Source organism: Halichoerus grypus, chromosome 9 (assembly GCF_964656455.1).
Source record: "Halichoerus grypus chromosome 9, mHalGry1.hap1.1, whole genome shotgun sequence".
Classification (NCBI taxonomy): Eukaryota; Metazoa; Chordata; class Mammalia; order Carnivora; family Phocidae; genus Halichoerus; species Halichoerus grypus.
The window spans coordinates 112,022,495-112,044,256 of NC_135720.1; the positions used below are offsets into that span (position 1 = coordinate 112,022,495).

Genomic DNA, 21,762 nt, shown 5'->3' on the forward strand with positions numbered 1-21,762 from the left:
GCCTCTTGAGAGGAGACATAATCATTGAGGCTTCTCTGCCCTTCTTTTAAGTGCCAGTCACAATTTGGAGTTATTTTCTCTTCAGTTTTCATGTGCTACCCATAAGCTTAGACTTGCAGGAATTTCGGTTGAGAGTATCAAATACCCTGGTAGTGAACCTTCAGACACCATAGCTTATGCTAATACCAACCTCACTCAACGCTCAACAGCCCTATTTATGTATTATCTAAAAATTAGTGTGTGGTGTGGGTATAGGCCCTGAAGGAGTTTCAGTTAGTCTTGAAAAGGGAAATGTAAAACTGTATTGATCAGTCAGTATATTTTGTATTTCATAAGTAAGTTTTATTTTTACAAGACCTATTTCCTGTATTTTTAACCAGGCTTAAAATGTTTCTTTATCAAATAATTAATGTTCAGATTCACATTGTAAAAAGAAATGTGCATCATGATTTTCCCTTATTGATCCTTCATAGCGTGTGCCAGTTGCCCAGTATGGTCACAGAGGACGATCGAAACATAGGGTGTAAAAACAATTTTTTGAATATTGTACCTTTTTCAAAATCATTTTCTAAAATTCTCCTACATGAGAGTAGAGGGACTTTCTGTGAGAATTAGGATTTTAAACAATGCATTAACTGAATTGTTAGCTCACCTTGCTGCTGCTGGACTCTGCTCCCTGGGTTTGATCTCACTGTTGTCCAGTTATAGTTTCTGGCCACACACACTGCCTGGGTCAGCCATCTCGAAGCGTAGTTTGTGCTAGGGTGTGCGAGGAGGTGGACCAGGACAAATCCATCACATTTGGGTAGGGCTGACAAAGTTTAGATTCAGAGCCTTATTTTTTGTAGGTAGAGGTGCCTTATCCATAGGAAAAATTTTTTGTTTCCTTTTACTAAACTGAACAGGAATTAAAGCTACTCACTGAGAGTTCAGGTTGCTATTCTGATTCATAGGGTGGAGATTTTGCTCTTCAGAAAATAAATTTTAAAGGATAAGAGACCAGCATTTAGCTAGTTTTTTCAAGTGTCTCTTACATTGCAAAAGGACAACCTCCAGTTATGATGCCAGGATCGTATTAGGATGGGACAAAAGACAGACTTTTATCTCTGCTTTTCTAGTGCTCAGGAGAGCAGCTAGCATGAACTCCCCACCCCATTAAATATTTATGGAACAGGGAAGGGAGCCTCTGATGAGAGTTGCACCTCTGGTTCTTCCCTCCCTGACCCTCTATTTACCTAACTCCACTCCTAGCTGCTATGTCAGCCCCAGAAGAGAAGGGCAGGTGTGCACAGGTGGCCTATAGCTTTCCCCTTGACACGCAGAGAATGTGGCAGTCCCCATTCTGTCCTCCAGGGTCGCTGACAAGTCGTAGTAGTAGTGCCTCCCCATTTCTTTGGCTCCGTGTGGCAAGTAAAGGCCTCCCCTGCAGCCAGGAGAGCAGAGGCAGGTGGAGGTTGACTTGTATGGGCTTCATGTCTGCTAATGCCCGGGGCCTAGCCTCAGCTGCAGTCGAGCAGGTGGCATTACTGTTTCCCAAAAGCTTTGCTTCTGTATGAAAGCTGAGGAAAAGCATCTGCCCTTACTCAGCTTCTTCATGATTTCCTTAGCACCCTTCTCTTCCATTTTCCCACCCTTGTATCCTAAGTAGAGATGTACAAAACGAAGTTTTCTGCAACATTGAAGCTATTTAAAAAGTTCCCAAACAATTTTAGTAGAACCTTGAAACTGAAATCTGTAAACTCGAGTGCCCTGAGGCCTGTGGGAAGAAGGAGGCAGGTTACGTGTAAGACGGGAGAGGGCTGGGAGCTGCGTTCAATGGGAAGAGCGAGTGCCTGACTTTGCCGAAGACATTCCAATAAAACAGGCAAGCATATAGGACATCGTAGCAAACAACACTAGCAACCAGGGGCCAAGTTTGCCAAGGAAGTGCCAGTTTGTGAGCTTTGATACATCTTCACCTCTGAATATAGAGTAGAACTCAAGCCCCGCATATGTTAAGAACAAAACCTCTATTCAAGATTTGGACTGGGTCTTAATAAACATAGTCCTGATAGGACCCAGCTTTGCATCTTGTGACACTTACGTAAGGGGGGGGTAGGATTTGATAACATGCAGCAGTGTTTTGATTACTATTACACATTTGAGGTAGATAAGGTAAATTTGATAATAAAACATTATTTTAATGAAGTAATTCTTCCAGTTCTCCCAAACCTTTGGCAACTTGGTCTCCTTAGCTAGATAGTTTATAAGAGCAGAAAACTGGAAATACCAGAAATTTGAATGCGTAACTTTTCTTAGGTGTTCTTATATTTCAATTCAGTAAGAACTGAGCACGTACTCTGTGCACAGCAGTGAACTGAGTACTGTGGAATAGTATTCTAGAACTGTCAGCCAGGGCACTGTCCTTGGAGATACCATCGCAGACCCGAGGCAGGACTTGTTTAGAGAGTCTCATCTCAGGGATTTACTTTTGTCGTAAAAGGTTATTGGAACAAAAAGCGGTGCCAAAGAATGGTAGTTTTGATTAATCGGAGTTCAATTTATAGCACTGCGAAAGTTGCCGTTTGCATTACAGCCGTTCATTGTTAGTTTTTTAAGCCTTTCATCACTCAGGTGTTCATGACTGAATACCTTCAAGTCAAATGCTGTCCGTTTTGATTTCATATGTTTGCCTGAGCAGAAATTAGATCTTTTGCATCATCACAATTTAATGCTCAAATAGTATTTAAATTGTTTAAACAAATATACAGTCGAATAAAGTGGAGCAAGGCTTGTCATTAATCAAATGCGTATACCTCCAGGTTGGCCACATTCGTGCGGAGCGTGACATTCTAGTGGAGGCAGACAGTTTGTGGGTTGTGAAAATGTTCTATAGTTTTCAGGATAAGCTAAACCTCTACCTAATCATGGAGTTCCTGCCTGGAGGTAATTACTTGATGATGAAAGGTCATTTTTCCTTTTTGTTCTGTGGCTTCTCTCTCACGTCAATTAACCCTCCTTTCTACTTCTAATTGTGCTCACAAAGTTGCTTTCTGTATCTTTTTTAGGTCTGTAAAGGAGGTCAGTAACCTGTCTTGTGCTGGGGTGCCTCTCTACAGTTCTTAGTGCCATAAGAGTAACCTTCTCGTTCATTCTCATGATTTCAGATGGACATGTCTTTCTTTTCTTTTTCTTTTTCAATATATAGGAATAAAATAGGGACTCTGCCTGCTCTCCTGTCAATGGGAATCATGTATAATCAGTTACCCAAGTGACCAAATTGAAGCTATTACATTCTTTGCTTCAACTTTTTTGTTTCTTTTTCTGTAACTTATATTAATAAGGAGTGAATTTCTCATTACCTATATTAGTAGCCAGAAACAGTTTCTCATTTCTGAGATTTCAAGTTTTACATAACTCAGCATGTGTATCTCCTAAGACTGCTCCAAAGTAAACCCATAACAGAACATACCATCTGTTCTGGGGAACACAGTCTGTTTGCCAGTGAGCAGATGAGCTGTGAGCAAACTCTGGTGGGGGAAAAAAAAGAGAAAACTTTTTCTCTTTTTGGTTCTATAGCAAAGCAAATACAACTGTGGCATATTTTGATCCTGTGGTAACCTTTATTTAGATCTAGGGTCGTCAATTTTTAATAAACAATTGATGAAAGTTAGGAAAGAGTCTGTGTGGTAGAATGAGGAGAGACTTTTGAACATTTAGATGCCAGTTCTTAAATAGGAATAAGAACCAGCTCAGTCTCCAGCCCCTTGACACGTGTCTCCTCAAGCCTTACGTGCACCATCTTCCATAGCTCCTCATGTCTCCTGGACCCTGCCCTTTGCACTCGGTGGAGCTGGCCTGCAGAGCCATAGACCATCTGCCTTGAGCTCTCTGATCATCTGGGCAGACTCGCACAGGTGAGGCCACTCTCCTGGGCCACAGCGCTAAGGCCATACAGCTACCCTAGAGCTGGCCTGAGTGCACCACCCACACGTCTCTGGTGTGCCTCCAGATTGAATATGTAGCTGCCAAGAGTGATGAGGGAATCCTGTTTTTCAAGTCTTGGGTCAAAAAAGAGAGCATTTTAATAAATGGTTTGATTTTTGCCTGAGCATAAAATATCCCCTTTTTTCCAAGAATACAAAAAATTCCCCCAAAGTTATAAATGAAATTAAAAAAGCAGCATGATGCTCTATTAAAACAGAGGTTTCTTTCTCTTTTCCCTGTTTTCTGACCATAAATGGCTTTATATGGAATCTAAACTGAATCTTTCCTGTTTCTCTTAGCTTTAAACTACTTAACACATTTTTGCTTTGCTTTGCTTTTGTCTAACCATCGAGTTAGGATCAGAATTTTTTTTTTTTCCGCCATTTTATGTTGCTGGTATTAAGCAGAAATAATTAAATTTTGACTTTGCGGAAAACTAGGGCGTTTACCTTTTAACTGCTAGAATACTGATACTGTGTCATACAAGTTGCATAAAGCATATCGGTGTATATTTAACTGCCTGTAATAAAACACTGGAGAAAAAACTCCACTGATCTTGGGAGGTGTTCACTCTGCACTTTGGGGAGGCAGCCATTACATATCCCAGTAGATAGCATTTTCAGTTCCTTTTTAGCTTTTGTTGACTTACACTCTGCTACCTAAATCCCACCTTTTTATTTGTTTACGTGCAAGTGTTTTGTAAGTAGAGACTGGAGAACTTGTTTTCAGCCTCCTCATACATTTAGTTTTTGTTTGGCACTTTGGCCTCTGTCTGTAACAGTGGCAGTATAACCTGTGTGGAAATGCCATTTGGTTCTAGGTATAGAGAAGTTGGCAGGCAAAGTGAAAAGTAAAGTAATTTTTTCCCCTAGTCCAAAAAATTACCCTAAGCAAATTGTGTGTGTGTGTGTGTGTGTGTGTGTGTGAGAGAGAGAGAGAGAGAGAGAGAGACAGAGAGAGAGAAATTTCCTTTTTTTCTCCAAAGTACAGTGGAAATCACTGCTTAGTGGTCAGCATCAGATTAGGTTAAAAGCATTTTGCTCTCTGGGGCTGTGAATTTTACCTTTAAGTGTTAGAGACTACTTCCCATTTTCACCCATATTGGCAGTGTGGGGTCAGTTTCTGGAACACAAAGTGGCCTGTTTAGCACTGCCTTATGTAGGCAGATAGGGAAGACCTATCTGAAAACTGGCACTTACTCATGTATTGTCGTGTGTGTGTGTGTGTGTGTGTGTGTGTGTGTGTGTGTGTGTGGTGGCTTGTGTCTTCTTGTTTCCAGGGGACATGATGACCCTATTAATGAAAAAAGATACCCTGACGGAAGAGGAGACCCAGTTTTATATAGCAGAAACAGTATTAGCCATAGACTCCATTCACCAACTTGGATTCATCCACAGAGATATCAAGCCAGACAACCTTCTCCTGGACAGCAAGGTACTGTGTTAGGGCAGTAGCATGCCCGATGTGTGTTTCCTCATCTGAGCAGTCTCTGCTTTACTACCTGCACCACTTGTAATCACAGTAAGGGAGCCAGAACTGCCTTGTTATATTTTTCTCTTTCTTTTTTTTTTTTTTTATGGGTAAGTTTGCTATTACTTCCTTTCTGTGAAAGGCATATGATTCTATAATTTGATTGAACATTCTTCTTAACAATGAAGGACATTTTTGAAAATGATTAAGAGGAAAATTGATTTAGAAGCTTATTTTATAATAAAGCCAAAGATAGTCACCTTTTCCTAGCATATAATTAACTCTACTAATGCAGCACCTATTGGGAACCCCTCTGTTGGGCAACCTTATCGAGGAACCCAGCCAAGAACCAGGAAGTAAGACAAACAAAAACAACAACAGTCTATCCCAAAGTTCAGGTTCCAGATCATTTGCCCTCTGCTTAAAGAAGAGTCCTGCTCAACCTCTGTACTGGCCTCTTTATATTTTTCTTTAGACGTGCAAATGAGGGGCGCCTGGGTGGCTCAGTCTTTAAGCATCTGCCTTCCGCTCAGGTCATGATCCCAGGGTCCTGGGATCGAGCCCCGCATCAGGCTCCCTGCTCAGGGGAAAGCCTGCTTCTCCCTCTCCCACTCCCCCTGCTTGTGTTCCCTCTCTCGCTGTGTCTCTCTCTGTCAAATAAAGAAATAAAGTCTTAAAAAAAAAAAATCATAGACGTGCAAATGAATTCACTTGCTTGGTTCTTCAACTCACAGCAAATGAGAAGAGAATCCCTGTGCTGCTAGATTGCTGACTGCTCCTTGGCAAGTCTCCCCACTGTCCAGACCCAATGTATCTATAAAGTGAATATATTGATCCAGAGAAGCTCCAAAGTCTCTTCCAGCTCTAAAATTTTAGGATGTTATGTTCTGTTACACAGAATTGTTGTCTGGACTGAACTTTTCTTTTATGTAGAACAGTGAATTTAATTCTTAGGATATTTTTCTTTCTTGCCATTTTTTTTTTAAAGTTGTATGTTAAGTAACCTCTACACCAGTGTGGGGTTTGAACTCACAACCCTGAGATCGAGAGTCGTACGCTCCACTGACTGAGCCAGCTAGGCACCCCTCTTGCTGTCTTTTGATAATTTTCTTGTGATCTTTGAAAAACCTGAACTTTTGGTATAATTTTTTTAAAAATTTTATTTTTCTATTTCAAGGTGGCAAGAGATTTACCAAATAATTTCTGGTTAGTAGCTTTTTTCTTCATCATAAGAATAATGTTGTATACATAGTAGAAAATAAAGAAGAAAAATACCTATAATCTTATCATTCAAAGGTAGCTACTATTTTGGTACAATAGCCTCAGTACCTTTACTGTTTGTGTCTATGATTTATATACAGTTAATATCCTAAAAGTAGCTTGGTATTCTGCTTTTAAAATATTGATGTATATAAAATTATTCTTCTATGTCATTATGTTTAGATATACTTTTAATAGAGCACTGGCCCTACTTTATGTGGTTGAGTTCAGATGCCCTGGTCCTGTACCCTGGCTGTCTTAGTGCAGGCTTAGTTGAACCGCGTAGTCTATGTGGAGGTCCAGCAAACATATTGAAAGGCCAAGAACTTGGGCCTCAATGTAGCTGAGGAGGTGTGGGGAACCCTTTTAGGTGCACAGGTGCACATATGCTCTCTACAGGATCCTAGCCCAGACTTGTAGAAAAATGTTCTCACAAGCAAGCTTATGTAGGTGTTCAGCCATACAGATTCTAGAAGTGAAACTGTAGATGTTTTGAGCTCCTGCTGCATACTTAGAATAGCTATAGAATTCCCTGAAAATGTAGGCTTGAGTAGCATTTGCTCCAGGTACTGCTTTTTAAGACACATTCCTTTCTTAGAGGTGTCCAGGTAAAATGTAGTTTTGAGAACTAGAAATTAAACTCTGTTCCTTGACTTGTACAAGTTATTTGCAGATCTGAAAAAAATGATACCAGGTTAGCAAGCTCAAAGCTGTCTTCGTTTGGCAGTTTACTTTGTTGTGCATGCATGCGTATACACACACACACACACACACACACACACACAGCCAAACCTAATGGGATTTCTTCAAAACAAAACAATGTAAAACCTGACCCATCTAAGCAGGGCTTCTGTAGCCTCCTTGTATCCTGAGAAGTTTATATGTTAAGGCCTAAAGATGTCCTGAAGGAAGGTGGTATGGAAAGACCACAGATGTTAAAGTCATTGGGGCTTAAACCTTGGCCACACCACTTCTAATTGTGCGACCTTGAGCAGTGTAGATCCCTGAACATCAGTATTCCCTCCCCTATTTTTGGCTTTACTTCCTTATCTACTTGAAATTTCACTGCCCCAAGACCACCTGCCTCTTCCTCTGGACTAGTTATGTGCCAGGCACTAGGTTAGGAGCCTTACATGCATTAATTCTCATCATTCCTGCCAGGAAGATAACATTATTTCCATTTTCCAGATGAGATCAGGGCGTTGGAAAGGGTAGGTAATCCTGGTCTGGAGAAAAGGAACATGAACTGATTTCTGGCTTTGCTTCTGCCATTTCACCAGCAAGCCATTTAACGAGTCTGAGTCATTGAAGTGAAGTGAAGGGCTTAAGAGTTATATATGAGATGACACATTTAAAGCATGGGGCCTGGCTCAGAGGAGGTGTGAGTGTTCCTTGAAGAGAATGATAAAGCCAGACACTTATGATTAAAATACAGTATAGCAACATTTGTCAGGAACTGTGCAATAACATTCATTCTCTGTCTTTGGAATAATTTATTCCTTGGACTGTATCATAATGAAACAATTCAAGAGGAGAAGTTACATGAACAAAGATTTGTTCATTTACTCATTATTTAACAATCATTTATTGAGACCATCCTCTGTACCATGCATGGTTAGGGTTGGGAACAAAGACTCTATCACAGGGGTCTTTATCAGGGGTCCTTATAATCCACATTATATGAGAGTGAAGAATTAGAAATGGAGTAAGGATCCAGAATTAGGAGGATGGTTAGGTAAACAATGATGTACTAAGTCATTTGAATATTTTTTTAAAGATTTTATTTATTTGAGAGAGAGTGAGCGCGAGCGCAAGAGCAGAGGGAGGGAGAAGCAGACTCCTGGCTGAGCAGGGACACGGGGCTTGATCACAGGACACTGGGATCATGACCTGAGCTGAAGGCACCCCCTAAGTCATTCGAATTTTATGTAGACATTAAAAATGGTGATTTTGAAAACCATGTAGAAACATAGGAATATTTGAGTGAGTGAATTTAAGAAGTAGTAAAAGAGGGGGCACCTGGGTGGTTCAGTTGGTTAAGAGTCTGACTCTTGATCTCAGCTCAGGTCTTGACCTGTGGGTCTTGAGTGCAAGCCCCTCATTGAGCTCCACGCTGAGTATGGAGCCTGCTTTTAAAAAAAGGTGGGGGGGGGGGGAGTCTGGTGGCTCAGTCAGTTAAGCATCTGCCTTCGGCTCATGTCATGATCCCAGGGTGCTGGGATTGAACCCCATGTCAGGCTCTCTGCTCAGCAGGGAGTCTGCTTTTCCGAGAGCTCTCCCTCTGCCTGCCACTCCCCTTGCTTGTGCTCTCTCTCTCTGTCAAATAAATAAAATCTTTAAAAAAAAAAAAAAAGGAAGTAGTAAAAGTATCTTTAGATGCCATGGAGGGTTCCACTGTGTTGGGAAGTTTATATTTGGACAAAAAGATAATATGCAAAAATTGAAATACTTTTATTAGTAGTATTTAGTATAATGGATCTTTTAACATTTTATTTTTTATTTTTCCCTATAAACAAAGAAAAAAAGACAGCATACTTTATGGAGCTGTAATGGATACTCTAAGGAGCCAGAGAATATAATGTCTGTTCCACATCCTTGAATGTTCATCTATTACCTTGTTTCTTCCCCATAGGGACATGTGAAGCTTTCTGACTTTGGCCTTTGCACAGGACTGAAAAAAGCACATAGGACAGAATTTTATAGGAATCTGAACCACAGCCTCCCCAGTGATTTCAGTAAGTGTAAACAGTGTTGTTAGCCTTTTTATCCCTTACCTGGGCCTAGAAGAGCTGTTCACCTGGTAACCAAAATATGCAGGACGAATTAGGAGATTCTCACAGCATGAGTCTAGAGAATAAAAATATCTTCCCAGGTGTGCCTGCGGTTTTTATTGTATGATGAGGCAAGATGAGTGCTCAAATAATATTAAGGCAGATGTTGAAAAGAGCCTTCTTTGGAGCTCTGCTGAGAAGGTTACTGGGATGAATATAGGGCAGGCAAGCAAAAGTAGAGGAAAAAGTCCTGGGACCACCTCCAGATTGGATTTATCCTAGGTGCTTCTTTCTGTCACGGCAGAAATTGATCTTTAGAAGTGTTATTTTCACTCCAGCACTGTTAAACCATTGAAACTATGTAGTACAATTACAGTTCATCCTGGAGAAGCTTATGCCAAAAATGTGTTCTATATCCAGAAGTCTCTGAATATGTACCAATTATTACTTTTGGAAACTTGATGGTAATTTTGAGAAATTATCAATGTCTTAGGTCCACTTTGGGACCTTTGCTACTGATGAAACCATATTCCCCGTAATTCTGATGAAGGACTGTGTCCTCTCTGGCCGCATGACCCACGTGACTGTGTGATTCTTGAGCTAATGCTAAAGATCAGACCCCTTTGATTCGGATTTACAGACTTGCTGGGAAGTGTGTTATCTAGCGTTACTGATGTATGGGCGGAAAAGCAAGACTTTAAGGCCTCATGTGGCTTGAACCAGAGCCTAAAAAAAGTAGTGAACATACCTGTCTGAACTTTGATTAGGACTTGTTCTCTCTGCTTTTAGCTTTCCAGAACATGAATTCCAAAAGGAAAGCAGAAACCTGGAAAAGAAATAGACGTCAGCTAGTAAGTAATATCTGTGGCTTTTAAATGCTATGAACCGAGTATGAATAAATTTTAAAAATAGGTACATAAATTTGCATTCAATAAATGTTTACAGCATATCTATTTCTTGCTTCTAAGGTTACCTTAATAGGACACTGTCACTGCCGGTGGCACCAAAGGTAATCTTTTGAAGGAGGGAAGATAGTATTAGGTTGTTTTGGTTGTGACGATTTTAATGGAGGGCCTCATTCTGACCCTTTATGTTGGTGACAGCTGCTTTCCTTCCTGTTCCACCTGTTCCCTATTTTTATGGTGTTGTAAAGGGGATATATTTAAACTGGAGGTCTCTCAAGATGAAACTGAGTTACAGATACCTACCCAGAGCTTTAAGGCAGGGGTTCTCAAACTTTTAAAATTTTGATTCACTTAGGCAAGTCAAGACTTCAGTTCACCTGCCTCACCCTTTCCTACTTTGTGGTGGAAAAGAGAACTTGATAAAAATTGGAGAGAAATTTAAGGAAAGTGCTTTTAACTTTATAAGTATTTTAAGTATGTACACATAAAATTATGCCCTACAAGCTTAAAAATAAGTAACATTATGCATTTACCTTGATGGTATGTTGGAAGTATTTAAATAGAACAAATTCACTGGTGAAATATTGCTGTCTAGGCAGACTTTTATTCTGATTCATTGGTTTATATCTGAAGTATAATCTCTATGTCCCAGGGTCTAGTTATTGGAAAATTATAGAACAGAGATAATAGAAAGGCGTATCACCGCATACTTAGGCTTTGCTAGAAACCCATAGTGGATGAAATAAATAATGGTAAAGCTAAACTAACGGTTGTAGAAAGCAAGAATAGCAGCCGTGGAAAATGATGGCTAATTCGGAATGATGGTCACGTACATGTATCATCTAGAAATGGTGGCACTTCTGCTTGTCGGTGTATGCAATAGTAACTTGGTGGGTTTGCCAAACACTGTATTTCAGTCAGACTTCTTAGTAAAATACTGAATTAGAGTTCTCTGTAGTATCTTTAATAACTTGGTTAGTAGGTCACTGGTAAGTAGCTGTGTGTCCTAGTGAAAATGGATGCCTGTAAGGTTGCTTAAGAAAGCATCAAAAGAAAGGCTTGCATTTTTTGAGGCCCATCGGTGGGGTCTCAGACCAGACCATGATTTGAGTATAATGATTTTTTTGGTCAGCTGGGCACTGGGAGAGGCATTATCTTAAACCAAACACTTCTGGAGATGTAGTAACTAAAATTCATCTTTGATATCTTTTCCTAACATTAACTTGGGGATACTTAAGGTTGGTATAGTCATTCACATGATAGTCTCCTTTCCTTAGGGACTCTGATACTCTTTTAAGTATCTGCATTCTGTATGTGATTGAAAAACTGTTTGCATAGCTTGTTGAGGGTTAGGTAATGTCAGGAACAAATTTGGTCAGATGCTTCTATTACGTCTCTCCATTGAGTAGTAGATCTTAACCTTGGCTGCACATCAGAATCACCTGGGGGACTTTAGAACCTATTGATGCCTGGGTCCTACTCCCAGAGATAGATTCAGTTGGTTTGGGGTATATAATCTGGGTATCTGATTTTTTGGAAGGACTCTGGGTGATTTTACTGTTCAGTGAAGGTTGAGACCCTCCACTGAAGGGACTGTTTCTCAAACAATAGCTCCTGTGTTTTGGAAGATAACGAAAGGTAAGGAATCTTCTGATTTCTAAATTTTTTTAAAAGCAAGCCAAGAGTTAACCTTTGGCCGCAGTGCTTATATATATATATATATATATATTTTTTTTTTTTTAAGTAATTTCTGTGCCCAGTATGGGGCTCGAACTCACAATCCCGAGGTCAAGAGTTGCATGCTCTACTGTCTGAGCTAGCCAGGCACCCCCATCTCTGGTTTTATAATAGAATTTTTTAGCAAATAAGATTTACTTAACATTCAGCTTTGCTGGGATAAATCTAGTTTCTAAATTGAAGGGTTTCTGTAGTTTCTTAACCTTTATAATTAGAATGAAAATACTTCTTGAGGAGAGCACAGTCCATGTCTCAGACTTTAAAGCTTTAAAAACAACAACTGGCATTAATTTAAAAGAAAACAGTGTACAATTCTATATGGAAAAAATGGATTCCTACCTTTTAGTATACACAAAAAAAGTAGTAGATGGAAAAATAAAACTTTAAAATTTTAGAAGAAAGTATAGGGTGATATATTCATGATCTTGGAGTAAGGAAGGATTTTTTAAAAATATTAAGATACAAGAAGTATAAATCATAAAGGAAAATTTGATTTTGCTTTAAAGGAAAAAAAACCCTTCTATATATTGAAAGACATAAACAAATGAAAAGATAAGCCACATGGTCCCACTACTTTGGAATTATGTTATAGTTCATGTGCATACCCTACAACCCAGCAATTCTACGCGTTATCATATGGTCTGGAAAAATTTGTGCTTGTGAACCAGGAGCCATGTATAAGAATGCTTATTGCATTTTTGTGATAGCAAAAAACTGGAAATAACCCCATGTCCCATTGACAGGAAAATGGTTACATTGTGGGGTAGAATATTTTACAGCAGTGAAAGTAATTGAACTACAGCTACATTTGATGTCAGGGATCAATTTTAGGAACAAAACATTGAGAAGAAAAATCAAAGAGCAGAAGACTGCATGTAGAATGATACCATTTTTACAAAGCCCCAAAATAAGGCTAAGATCTCACTTAGAGACAGATGTGGGGCAAAATTAAATTTCTTTTTAAAAGCAGAGGAATGATAAACAAAATTGAACCATAGGGGTTAGGAGAGGCAGGAGGACGGAAGGGAGAGGAGTGCACGTTTAGCTCTAATGACGTTGGTAGTGATTCATTTCTTCGGTTGAACTCATGGTTATTCATTTTTATTATTATGCTTCATAATTTGATAATTACACATTTTGGGGTATATAGCATATATTACATCACTTAAAAACCCTAATAATAATGATAAGCCTCACACTGGGAGAAGTTATTTCCAATATGTAAAACTATAAAGGATTATGTCCTGAATCAGGATTAATGCCCTGGATTCATAGAGAATTCCTACAAATCAATAAGAAAAAAGATAATGCAACTAGAAAACGAATGGGCAAAGGATCTGAACGGGAATTCAGAGAAGAGAGACCTGAATGGCTAATCAATAAATGAATACATGCTGAACCTTACTAAAGATAAAGGAAATGTAAATTAAAACAGCGAGATCCCATTTCATATTCATCAGATTGGCAAAAATTAAAAGTCTGACAGAGCCAAGTGTTGGTGAGATGTGGAACACCAGGAGCTCATCCCCACTGGGGTTGTTTAAATAGGTTTAAGCACTTTGGAAGACAGTTGGAAGATGTCTAGTTCAGTTGAAGATGTTCGTAATGCAAGACCCAGTGGTACTCCTTCTGGTATATCCTTTAGAGAAATCCTTGCCCAGGAGGTGTCACCGGAATGTCTGTGCGGCTGTTGTCAGAGTGAGACATTGAAAGCAACAGAAGAATGGATAAAAAAACATTGTGACATTTGTACATGGAATATGTGTACAGCAGTGAAATGGGTGAACCAGAGCTACATGAATAAATCGCAAAATCATAATGCTGAGCCAACACAAGGTGTAGCATTGTAGTGAAATCCTTTGTTAAAAGTTGAAATATTCAGGAAGTAATGTCATTTATGCAAATATTCATACAAGCATAGCACAGCAACTTCAGGGTGGTTTTGACTTCAGTAGGGAAGGAGGGAGGGACTATCTGGTTTTAATTGTTTCTATAGTTTTGTGTCTTAAAAAAACAATTGATCTGAGACAAATATGGCAGATGATTAACCTCGCTTTAATATGGGCAATAGGTACATGTATGTTGTATTGTCTGTTTTTTTCCTGTATGTTTGCAGTATTCCATAATAAACATTTTCAAAAGACAACACAGATGTTATTTTTTACCTTAGAAGTTCTGTAATATCAAAAGCGCTTAGATCAGAGCCTTCTATGTTGTAAACGCCCAAATGCTGAGCACACTGGAAGGCTTTGAGTATTGTATTGTAGTCCTGGTATATGAGAATGGATTACTTGAATTTAGAAAACATTCCCCTGAGAACGGTTTGCATAAATGAGTACGTTTGGTAAATAGACATAAATCTCTAACCTATAGGATTATGACTAGCTTGTAATAATAAAGCTTCCCTTTATGATTTTGCCAAATCAAGGAATATTTATGATAGAAAGAGGGATGATTTAGACAAGGTATTTCATTTTCAAACTGGCTCTGCCACTTAACTAGTCCTGAGCCTATGAACAAAGCTGTTTTGGGTGTCAGATTTTATTTGCTGATAAAGTCCTTTGCTAAGTTGTGTCAGGATGAAATAGGCTCAGAAGCATATAAGAGGTATGGAGCCTGGCACTCACTGGGTGCTCAGTAAATTACGGTACTAGTTGTTAAGATGGATACCTTCGTCCTGATTGACCATGGGCTTTGGCTGTATGTAGGAAGCATCTCTTGCCTCCCTGACGAAGCTTTATTGTTCATTTTGGAAGTGCTCTGGCAAATCAGGTTTGCCATTAAGCTACTGGGCATCCTGCTCAGTTAGTTTGTGGGTAGCCGTAGGTGGTGCTTGGAACCTTTGGTCTCTAGAACAGAACTCTGGGCACCCTCCTGCCTGCGGGGTCCCCCTGATGTATGGTACGTGTTTCAGGCCTTCTCCACAGTAGGCACTCCTGACTACATTGCTCCTGAGGTGTTCATGCAGACCGGGTACAACAAGCTCTGTGATTGGTGGTCGCTTGGGGTGATCATGTATGAGATGCTCATCGGTAAGTTGCATGCTTTCAGAGGACTTTTTCTGTGCAGCCAGGAAAGAGTCCCATATTGACAATAGACTGTTTCATTTGGGGGTGATCGAAGCACTTTTCCCCTCTTATCTTTCAACGAGAAGTTTCCTAGGTAGAAAGCTCATGGCAGTCAAATAGCCACCTATGTCGTCTGGCTTCCTGGCATCCTGTGCTTGCTTTGCTGATCATTTACCCTGTTCTTCTTCCCCCTTTTCATCCTCTCCTAGCAGCTCTTTCAGTCTCTGGCATTTCTTAAACATTCATTGTATGCAGAGAACTTTAACTGGGCGTTGCCTCACATACTCTTTACTTTCTTGCTCTGCCCTTCCTCTCTCTAAGCCTTCAAAGCATGGAACCCTCTGATCTCTCTCCCTCTTATTCAGATGGTGTGTCTGTGTATTTAGGGGACACTCTGGGGGGTGGGTGGCCATATGCCCGAGAGCACTAGGAGAGTAAGTATGTCCATGGTGGTACTGAGTGCGTGAGTCTGTGGATGACTAGGATGGCTTCTGGCTGCGCTGTCTTCAGGAACATTGGATGGATGCCTGTGGAGGAGGATGCGGTCTGTGTGGAGGGCAGTAATATGGTCTGAGAGTATTTATCCCCTTGTCTGTAGTTCTCAAAAAGAGGCACGATGGTCACCTTTAAAACCTATGCTTTTTTCTTGTTCAACTTGTTTGCACTTTACCCATATATACGGATATTCCTAGAACAGTCATTTCTCAGTGATGTTGTTTCATCCTTTCATTTCTTCTTGGGCACAGTGACTCCCCGTGTGCAATGCTGTGTATGTCCTCCTTTCTTTTCCCAGCTTCCGTTATTAGCTGCTTCCCTTGTGGTACCAGAAGCACAAATTCACTTTGGGCTTGGGAGTTTGGGGGGAAAATGAAAAATTAGATGTTTTCTGGAATGAGTGGAAGTCATGGAGGAGGTTATGGAGGGTTAAAGATGTATAGAATCATATTAAGGAGTATGCTGTCAGTCAGATTCAAAGTTTTGGGGTGTAAAAGCTCCGAAGTTCCTTTTTTATTACAGGCTACCCACCTTTCTGTTCTGAGACCCCTCAAGAGACATATAAGAAGGTGATGAACTGGAAAGAAACTTTGACTTTTCCTCCAGAAGTTCCTATCTCTGAGAAAGCCAAGGATCTAATTTTGAGGTATTAGTCAGAGAACATCTCCCCCACCTCCCACCCAGGTTTTTTGACATGAGTGAATTCATTTTTTTTTTTTCCAACTTAAATTATTACCTGGGTCTGTCCCTTGCTCTCTCCCATTTCTCTCTTTAAAAAAAAGGGGGAGGTTATTCCTTCTCTTTTTCCAAAGAGACTATTTGAGGTATGCTGAAAGGCCTCTGTCTTTTCCAGATTCTGCTGTGAGTGGGAACATAGAATTGGAGCCCCTGGAGTTGAGGAAATCAAAAGTAATTCTTTTTTTGAAGGCGTTGACTGGGAACATATCAGGTATATCCATATAAAAACTTTCAGGATTATTTCAGAAAGGCTGTAATTTACTTAATAGTAATTTAGAAGCACCATTATTGGCAAGCCAGGTAAGGGAAGAGGGCTTCTTCGAGATTCAGGGTCTTTTCTTGATTTTCCTTCATGGTGAGGATGGGAGTGGGGGCTTCCCATCAGCCATGTGCCAGGGGATATGATGAAGCCAGCAGCCATTTCCTAAGTGAAGTGACATTTGGCTTCCATGGTGAAGGGAGCACCTAAGAAGCATGTTGCCCTTGCCCTTACCTAGGACACACCAGCTTCTGCAGTGTTGGTGGTCGCCAGCAGGGCTGTCCCTGGCTACAGGGAGCGTGAGTCCAAAGGACTGAGTGGAGGCGGGAGGGGCGTGGGGAGGGAGAGTGGAGCTGGCCACGGCGGGGCTGTGGAGGGCTGTGGAGTGTGGCCAGTGGCCGCCCTTCTTACTCGGCATTCGGCAGTTGCCAAACAGAAACAGAAGGCGAAGACCTTGTCCTCTCTTCCATAATTGTGTTTCGATTTGCATTATTCTCAGTTTTACCTTTGGCTCCTTTTTGCCGTATTTTTAGCTTTCTCTTGGTTAGCCCCTCTGGTAGAAGGGCAGTGCCCCGCCCGGGGTGGGGGGGGTGTGGGCGCCCAGAGGGTTAGTTCCCCTTTCACAGACAGGGCAGGCCCTGAGGGCAGTGCATTAACTTCGGATTTTTAGTTTTTCTTATTATTTTTGTCTTTCTTCCCAGCTATGGATTATTGTTAGTTCTGTTTTCTCATTTTGTTTGGATGTGGCCAGGTGGCGTGGTTGCTCAGTGTCAGAAGCTTTTACCTGCTGCCTGCCTGTGGCTAGTCTTCCCCGTGTCAGGCCAGGGGGCTTTGTGGAGAAAGACGTGATTAGCTGTGACCCACGTGATTACTAACCGTAGTAATTTTTGGCATGTCTGTTCTTGGCAGAGAGAGACCTGCTGCAATATCTATTGAAATCAAAAGCATTGATGATACCTCAAACTTCGATGAGTTTCCAGAATCTGATATTCTTAAGCCAACAGGTAACAGCACCAACAGTGCCTCCTGCGTTACAAGCACATTATTTCCTACCCCCCCAGTCTGGGGGTTGTGTTTATAGGTCAGCTAGAGGAATTTTAGTCCTTCCGGTTCTTTGTAAGTGTTTTCCCAGCGCTAATGCTGAGGAGCGGTGACACCCTGCTGAATGGAGACTGCTTAGCTGCTAGATGGGGTGGGGAATCACAAAGGTTTGTTCTTTCGTTTTTATTTATTAAAGCTTAGGTAACCTGAAATGACAGAAATGGGGAAATAAAACTTTAAAAATATTTGTGAGAAGTAGGAGGTTCAAAGAACATAGACAAGCAAATGTAGAAGATTTGCAGAGTGAAAAACAATTTTTCCCAAATAAAAACTGTGGTATCTTCTTCCGAATGTCATGTCCTCAGTACTGAGTAGTCCCTCGGGGTAAGGCAGTGAATCAACTCTCACATCAATTTCTTTCCCAGTGGCTACAAGTAATCACCCTGAGACTGACTACAAGAACAAAGACTGGGTCTTCATCAATTACACGTACAAGCGCTTTGAGGGCCTCACGGCTCGGGGGGCAATACCTTCCTACATGAAAGCAGCCAAATAGTACCCTTGAAACAGAATCCTCAGTGGAGCAGGAGTTCTTGGTACAACATCACGGTTTTCCTCTCACACAGTCTTTTGAAAGAGTTTCCAAGACGTTTATGGAACCCGCCAGTGTGTCATGGTAAACTCTCCTGAAATGTGACAGTAAGTGGATTCTCTTCCATAATGCATCGGAGACCTGTAAAACAAAGACAACCATTTCTACTACATCGGCCATAAACAGCTGTACTGCTTCTTTAGAAGCCTCATGAGCCAATTTGATAGAGGTTTTAAAAAACTTGTTTTCCTAAGTTCATCAGAATGAAGGAGAAAAACAGCCATTATCAAACATTATTGAGATTGTAACATAGACTTACTGAATATCAGCCAATTTCTGTGATTTTGTGACAGACATGCTTTCTGCCAAGCCCACCCAGTATTTCTTTTCCTTTACAGCTAAAATTTCCATAGTACTAAGGAAATAAAGCAATAATGAAAGCCTCAGCAACCAGCATTCTGGCTGAAGGAAATGATCCACCATCCTCTGAGCGGGTGGTGATGGTAGTTTCTCCCCATACCTCGGCCTCAGGCGAGTGGCTCTTGATAGCCTCCATTCATGGTGCACTTTATTTATGGTACTAGGATAAAGACCCTCAATCCATTGATTTCTCTCCTCCTGCCCGTCTAAAACACTCATGCTGCTTTTCTGAGTGTTGATGGGGGATACCAGCGTGATCCATTGTCGCTCTCAGAAGACCCAAGCCACTGGGCTTTGCCAAGGACTCCCAGATCACGTGGAAAACCCTCACCGTCTCTTCATGGCTGTATCAGGACATCCCTAAGATGTTGTCGCGGACCAGCAGTAGCCACAAGTGCTGCCAGCAGGAGCTCGCTCTGTTCCTGGGAACACAGCAGGGAGAGTCCAGGCCGAGGCAGCAGGCCTGGAACCCTCTTGGCTAAGGTGCTGTCCCTGCTCGGTCTCCAGAACCTCCTTGGAAGGGAAGGAACCGGCCCAGTACGAAGTGCGGAGCCAGCCTACAAATCCCTGTGAAGTTCACTCCTCAGTCCTTGGTGCAACTGTGTTTTGTCTTCTCTCTCTCGGTCTTTGTGTTTGTCCTCTCCGGTTTAAGTAACCATTTTGCCTTGGAATCATGATTACGGATTTTTCCTTTGCAGAGGCCTTCCTGGGGGATGCTCCTCTCCACCCTAAAGGGTAGCCTGCAGCTTGGGCTGAGCAGGCCTCTCTGCTGCGGCACTCATGAGAGACCCTCGGAATTTTAGCACCAAGTGCCTTTTCTTTCACAGCTGCCACCACCTTGAGAGGAATTTTGCTGCATCAGAAATATGTGGAGGCTCCATATTAATGCATTATTTTAAAGTTTTTGAGAACTCTGAAAGCATCATTTTCACCTGTGTGGTGATTTTGCCTGTTGCAAAGGGTCATGGCCAAGCTGCAGCTGGGAGTCTGCTTTCTACCAGGCTTGAGGTTAAGATCACCTTGAAAGTATGTCCTGGCTTAGCTATTCAGAAACGAAAAATGGGATATCAGAGTTACAGGAGTAAATGAAACTGCTTTGGGTTTTAATGTCTTAGAGGAAGAAAAAAAATACTAGGGAAGTATTAACTTTGGATGAAGGTAATGTTTGCCCCTTAATCTTTCATTCACGGTCTGCTAGTGAAAGGAAGTAAATGAGATTCTTTTGTGTAACTCTGTCGTTTCATTGTATTACCAAATAGTTGAGGTTTTGACCCCCAGGTGTTTTGCAAGTATGTGTGGTAAGCACGGTAAAGAGTTCACAGGAGTGGTGATAGTCTGTGTGTGGGGAGTGGCAGGGAGGGATGATTTGTTTTAGGGGAAAATGCCCACATTTTAAACTTCTGAATAAACTGTGTGAAAACAGTGTGAATCTGATGTGTTTTTTTTGTTTTGTTTTTTAAATTTATTTGCGAGAGAGAGAATGAGAGAGAGCACGAGAGGGAGGAGGGTCAGAGGGAGAAGCAGACTCCCTGCTGAGCAGGGAGCCCGATGTGGGACTCGATTCCGGGACTCCAGGATCATGACCTGAGCCGAAGGCAGTCGCTTAACCAACTGAGCGACCCAGGCGCCCTGTTTTTTTTTTTTTAAAGATTTTATTTATTTATTTGACACACAGAGAGAGAGGAATCACAAGTTGGCAGAGTGGCAGGGAGCGGCAGAGGGAGAAGCAGGCTCCCCGCTGAGCAAGGAGCCTGATGTGGGACTCGATCCCAGGACCCTGGGATCCTGACCTGAGCCGAAGGCAGATGCTTAACGACTGAGCCACCCAGGCGCCCCGTGAATCTGATGTGTTTTAAAGCAAATGTGGGGGCGCCTGGGTGGCTCAGTCAGTTAAGTGTCTGCCTTTGGCTCAGGTCATGATCTTGGGGTCCTGGGATCGAGCCCGCTTGGGCTTCCTACTCAGCGGGGAGTCTGCTTCTCTCCCCCCTCCCCCCCCACGCTCGTGCTCTCTCTCTCAAATAAAATGTTTTAAAAAAATTAATCAAATGTGGCTCCTAACTGAAAGGGGCCAGATTGCTGGTGGCTTCTTTTAACCCGATTGCAGACCACTGGAACACTTCATCACCATATTTAGGCAATGTGCTTTTCTGTCTCGGAGAGACTAGGGCCTGCTTTTTTCCTTGAGAACGAGCCTTCTGGGTTGGTTGGTATAAAGAGACCATCTTCTGTTGGCCACTTGCATGTGTTCTTCCCACCTGGCTCAGGGTTGCGGGGCAGTGGGATCTCCCCTGCAGCAAGGCTAAGGGGACACCTGCTGACAATTGCTGTCAGTTGGTGGACATTTGTACAGCTGTTTACCCAGCCTGGGGTTGACCAGGAACTTCACAGGCTCCTGGAATGGGACTTCTGCTGAGCCCTCCGGGTCCACCAGAGCAGGAGTCCTGTGGGGTCCCCTCATTAGCACCCTCTCTGGGTTAGGGAAAGGAGCCTCAAAAAGAAGCAAGAAGAGCAAAGACCATCCAGGGTCAGAAGTGAGGCGGGAGGAAGCTGAATGCAGCCAGAATGTGTGTTGTCTTTGCAGAACTTAAGGGTTTCAAGAAACATGTTGAGAACCATTGGTTTGGTGTTGGTCCTCTTCAGATAGTTCTGCTTCCTGCTCTCTTAGAGGGAGTTAGGAAATAGGGCTGGAACCGTACTGCCTACTGAAGTGAAACTGAATACTGATGTCATCCAGTCTCCTCTTGATTCAGGGGTGCATCAGGATTTTCTTCAGTACTTGTGTGTTTTTTTTTTAATTTTTTTCAAAGTAGGCTCCACACCCAACATGGGGCTTGAGCTCACGACCCTGAGATCAAGTGTCACACGCTCTACTGACTGAGCCAGCCAGGTGCCTAGTACCTGTTTCTTTTTAGAATTACTTTTTCAAAAGTAAGCTATGGATGAGTTCCTTTGGGATTAATATTCAGGCTTTGAATAGCAGGTTGCAATTTTAAAACTCATCTATATGCATAATAGGAATCCTCTGCCTCAACTGCTAATG

The 21,762-nt window shown here is 41.7% G+C and overlaps 1 protein-coding gene across 2 annotated transcripts in view; it reads left to right on the plus strand.

Annotated features, from left to right (window-relative positions):
* Window positions 1-20,145, plus strand: part of STK38 (serine/threonine kinase 38) — a 39,638-nt gene extending 19,493 nt beyond the window's left edge. For both annotated transcript variants that reach the window (XM_036097222.2, XM_036097215.2), the window contains exons 6-14: window positions 2,802-2,925; window positions 5,246-5,400; window positions 9,329-9,431; window positions 10,257-10,318; window positions 15,024-15,141; window positions 16,195-16,318; window positions 16,526-16,621; window positions 17,579-17,673; window positions 18,136-20,145. In XM_036097222.2, coding sequence (XP_035953115.1) covers window positions 2,802-2,925; window positions 5,246-5,400; window positions 9,329-9,431; window positions 10,257-10,318; window positions 15,024-15,141; window positions 16,195-16,318; window positions 16,526-16,621; window positions 17,579-17,673; window positions 18,136-18,266 — 1,008 coding nt within the window. In that variant the 3' untranslated portion in view covers window positions 18,267-20,145. The remainder of the gene's footprint in view (window positions 1-2,801; window positions 2,926-5,245; window positions 5,401-9,328; window positions 9,432-10,256; window positions 10,319-15,023; window positions 15,142-16,194; window positions 16,319-16,525; window positions 16,622-17,578; window positions 17,674-18,135) is intronic.
* The last annotated feature ends 1,617 nt before the right edge of the window (window positions 20,146-21,762 follow it).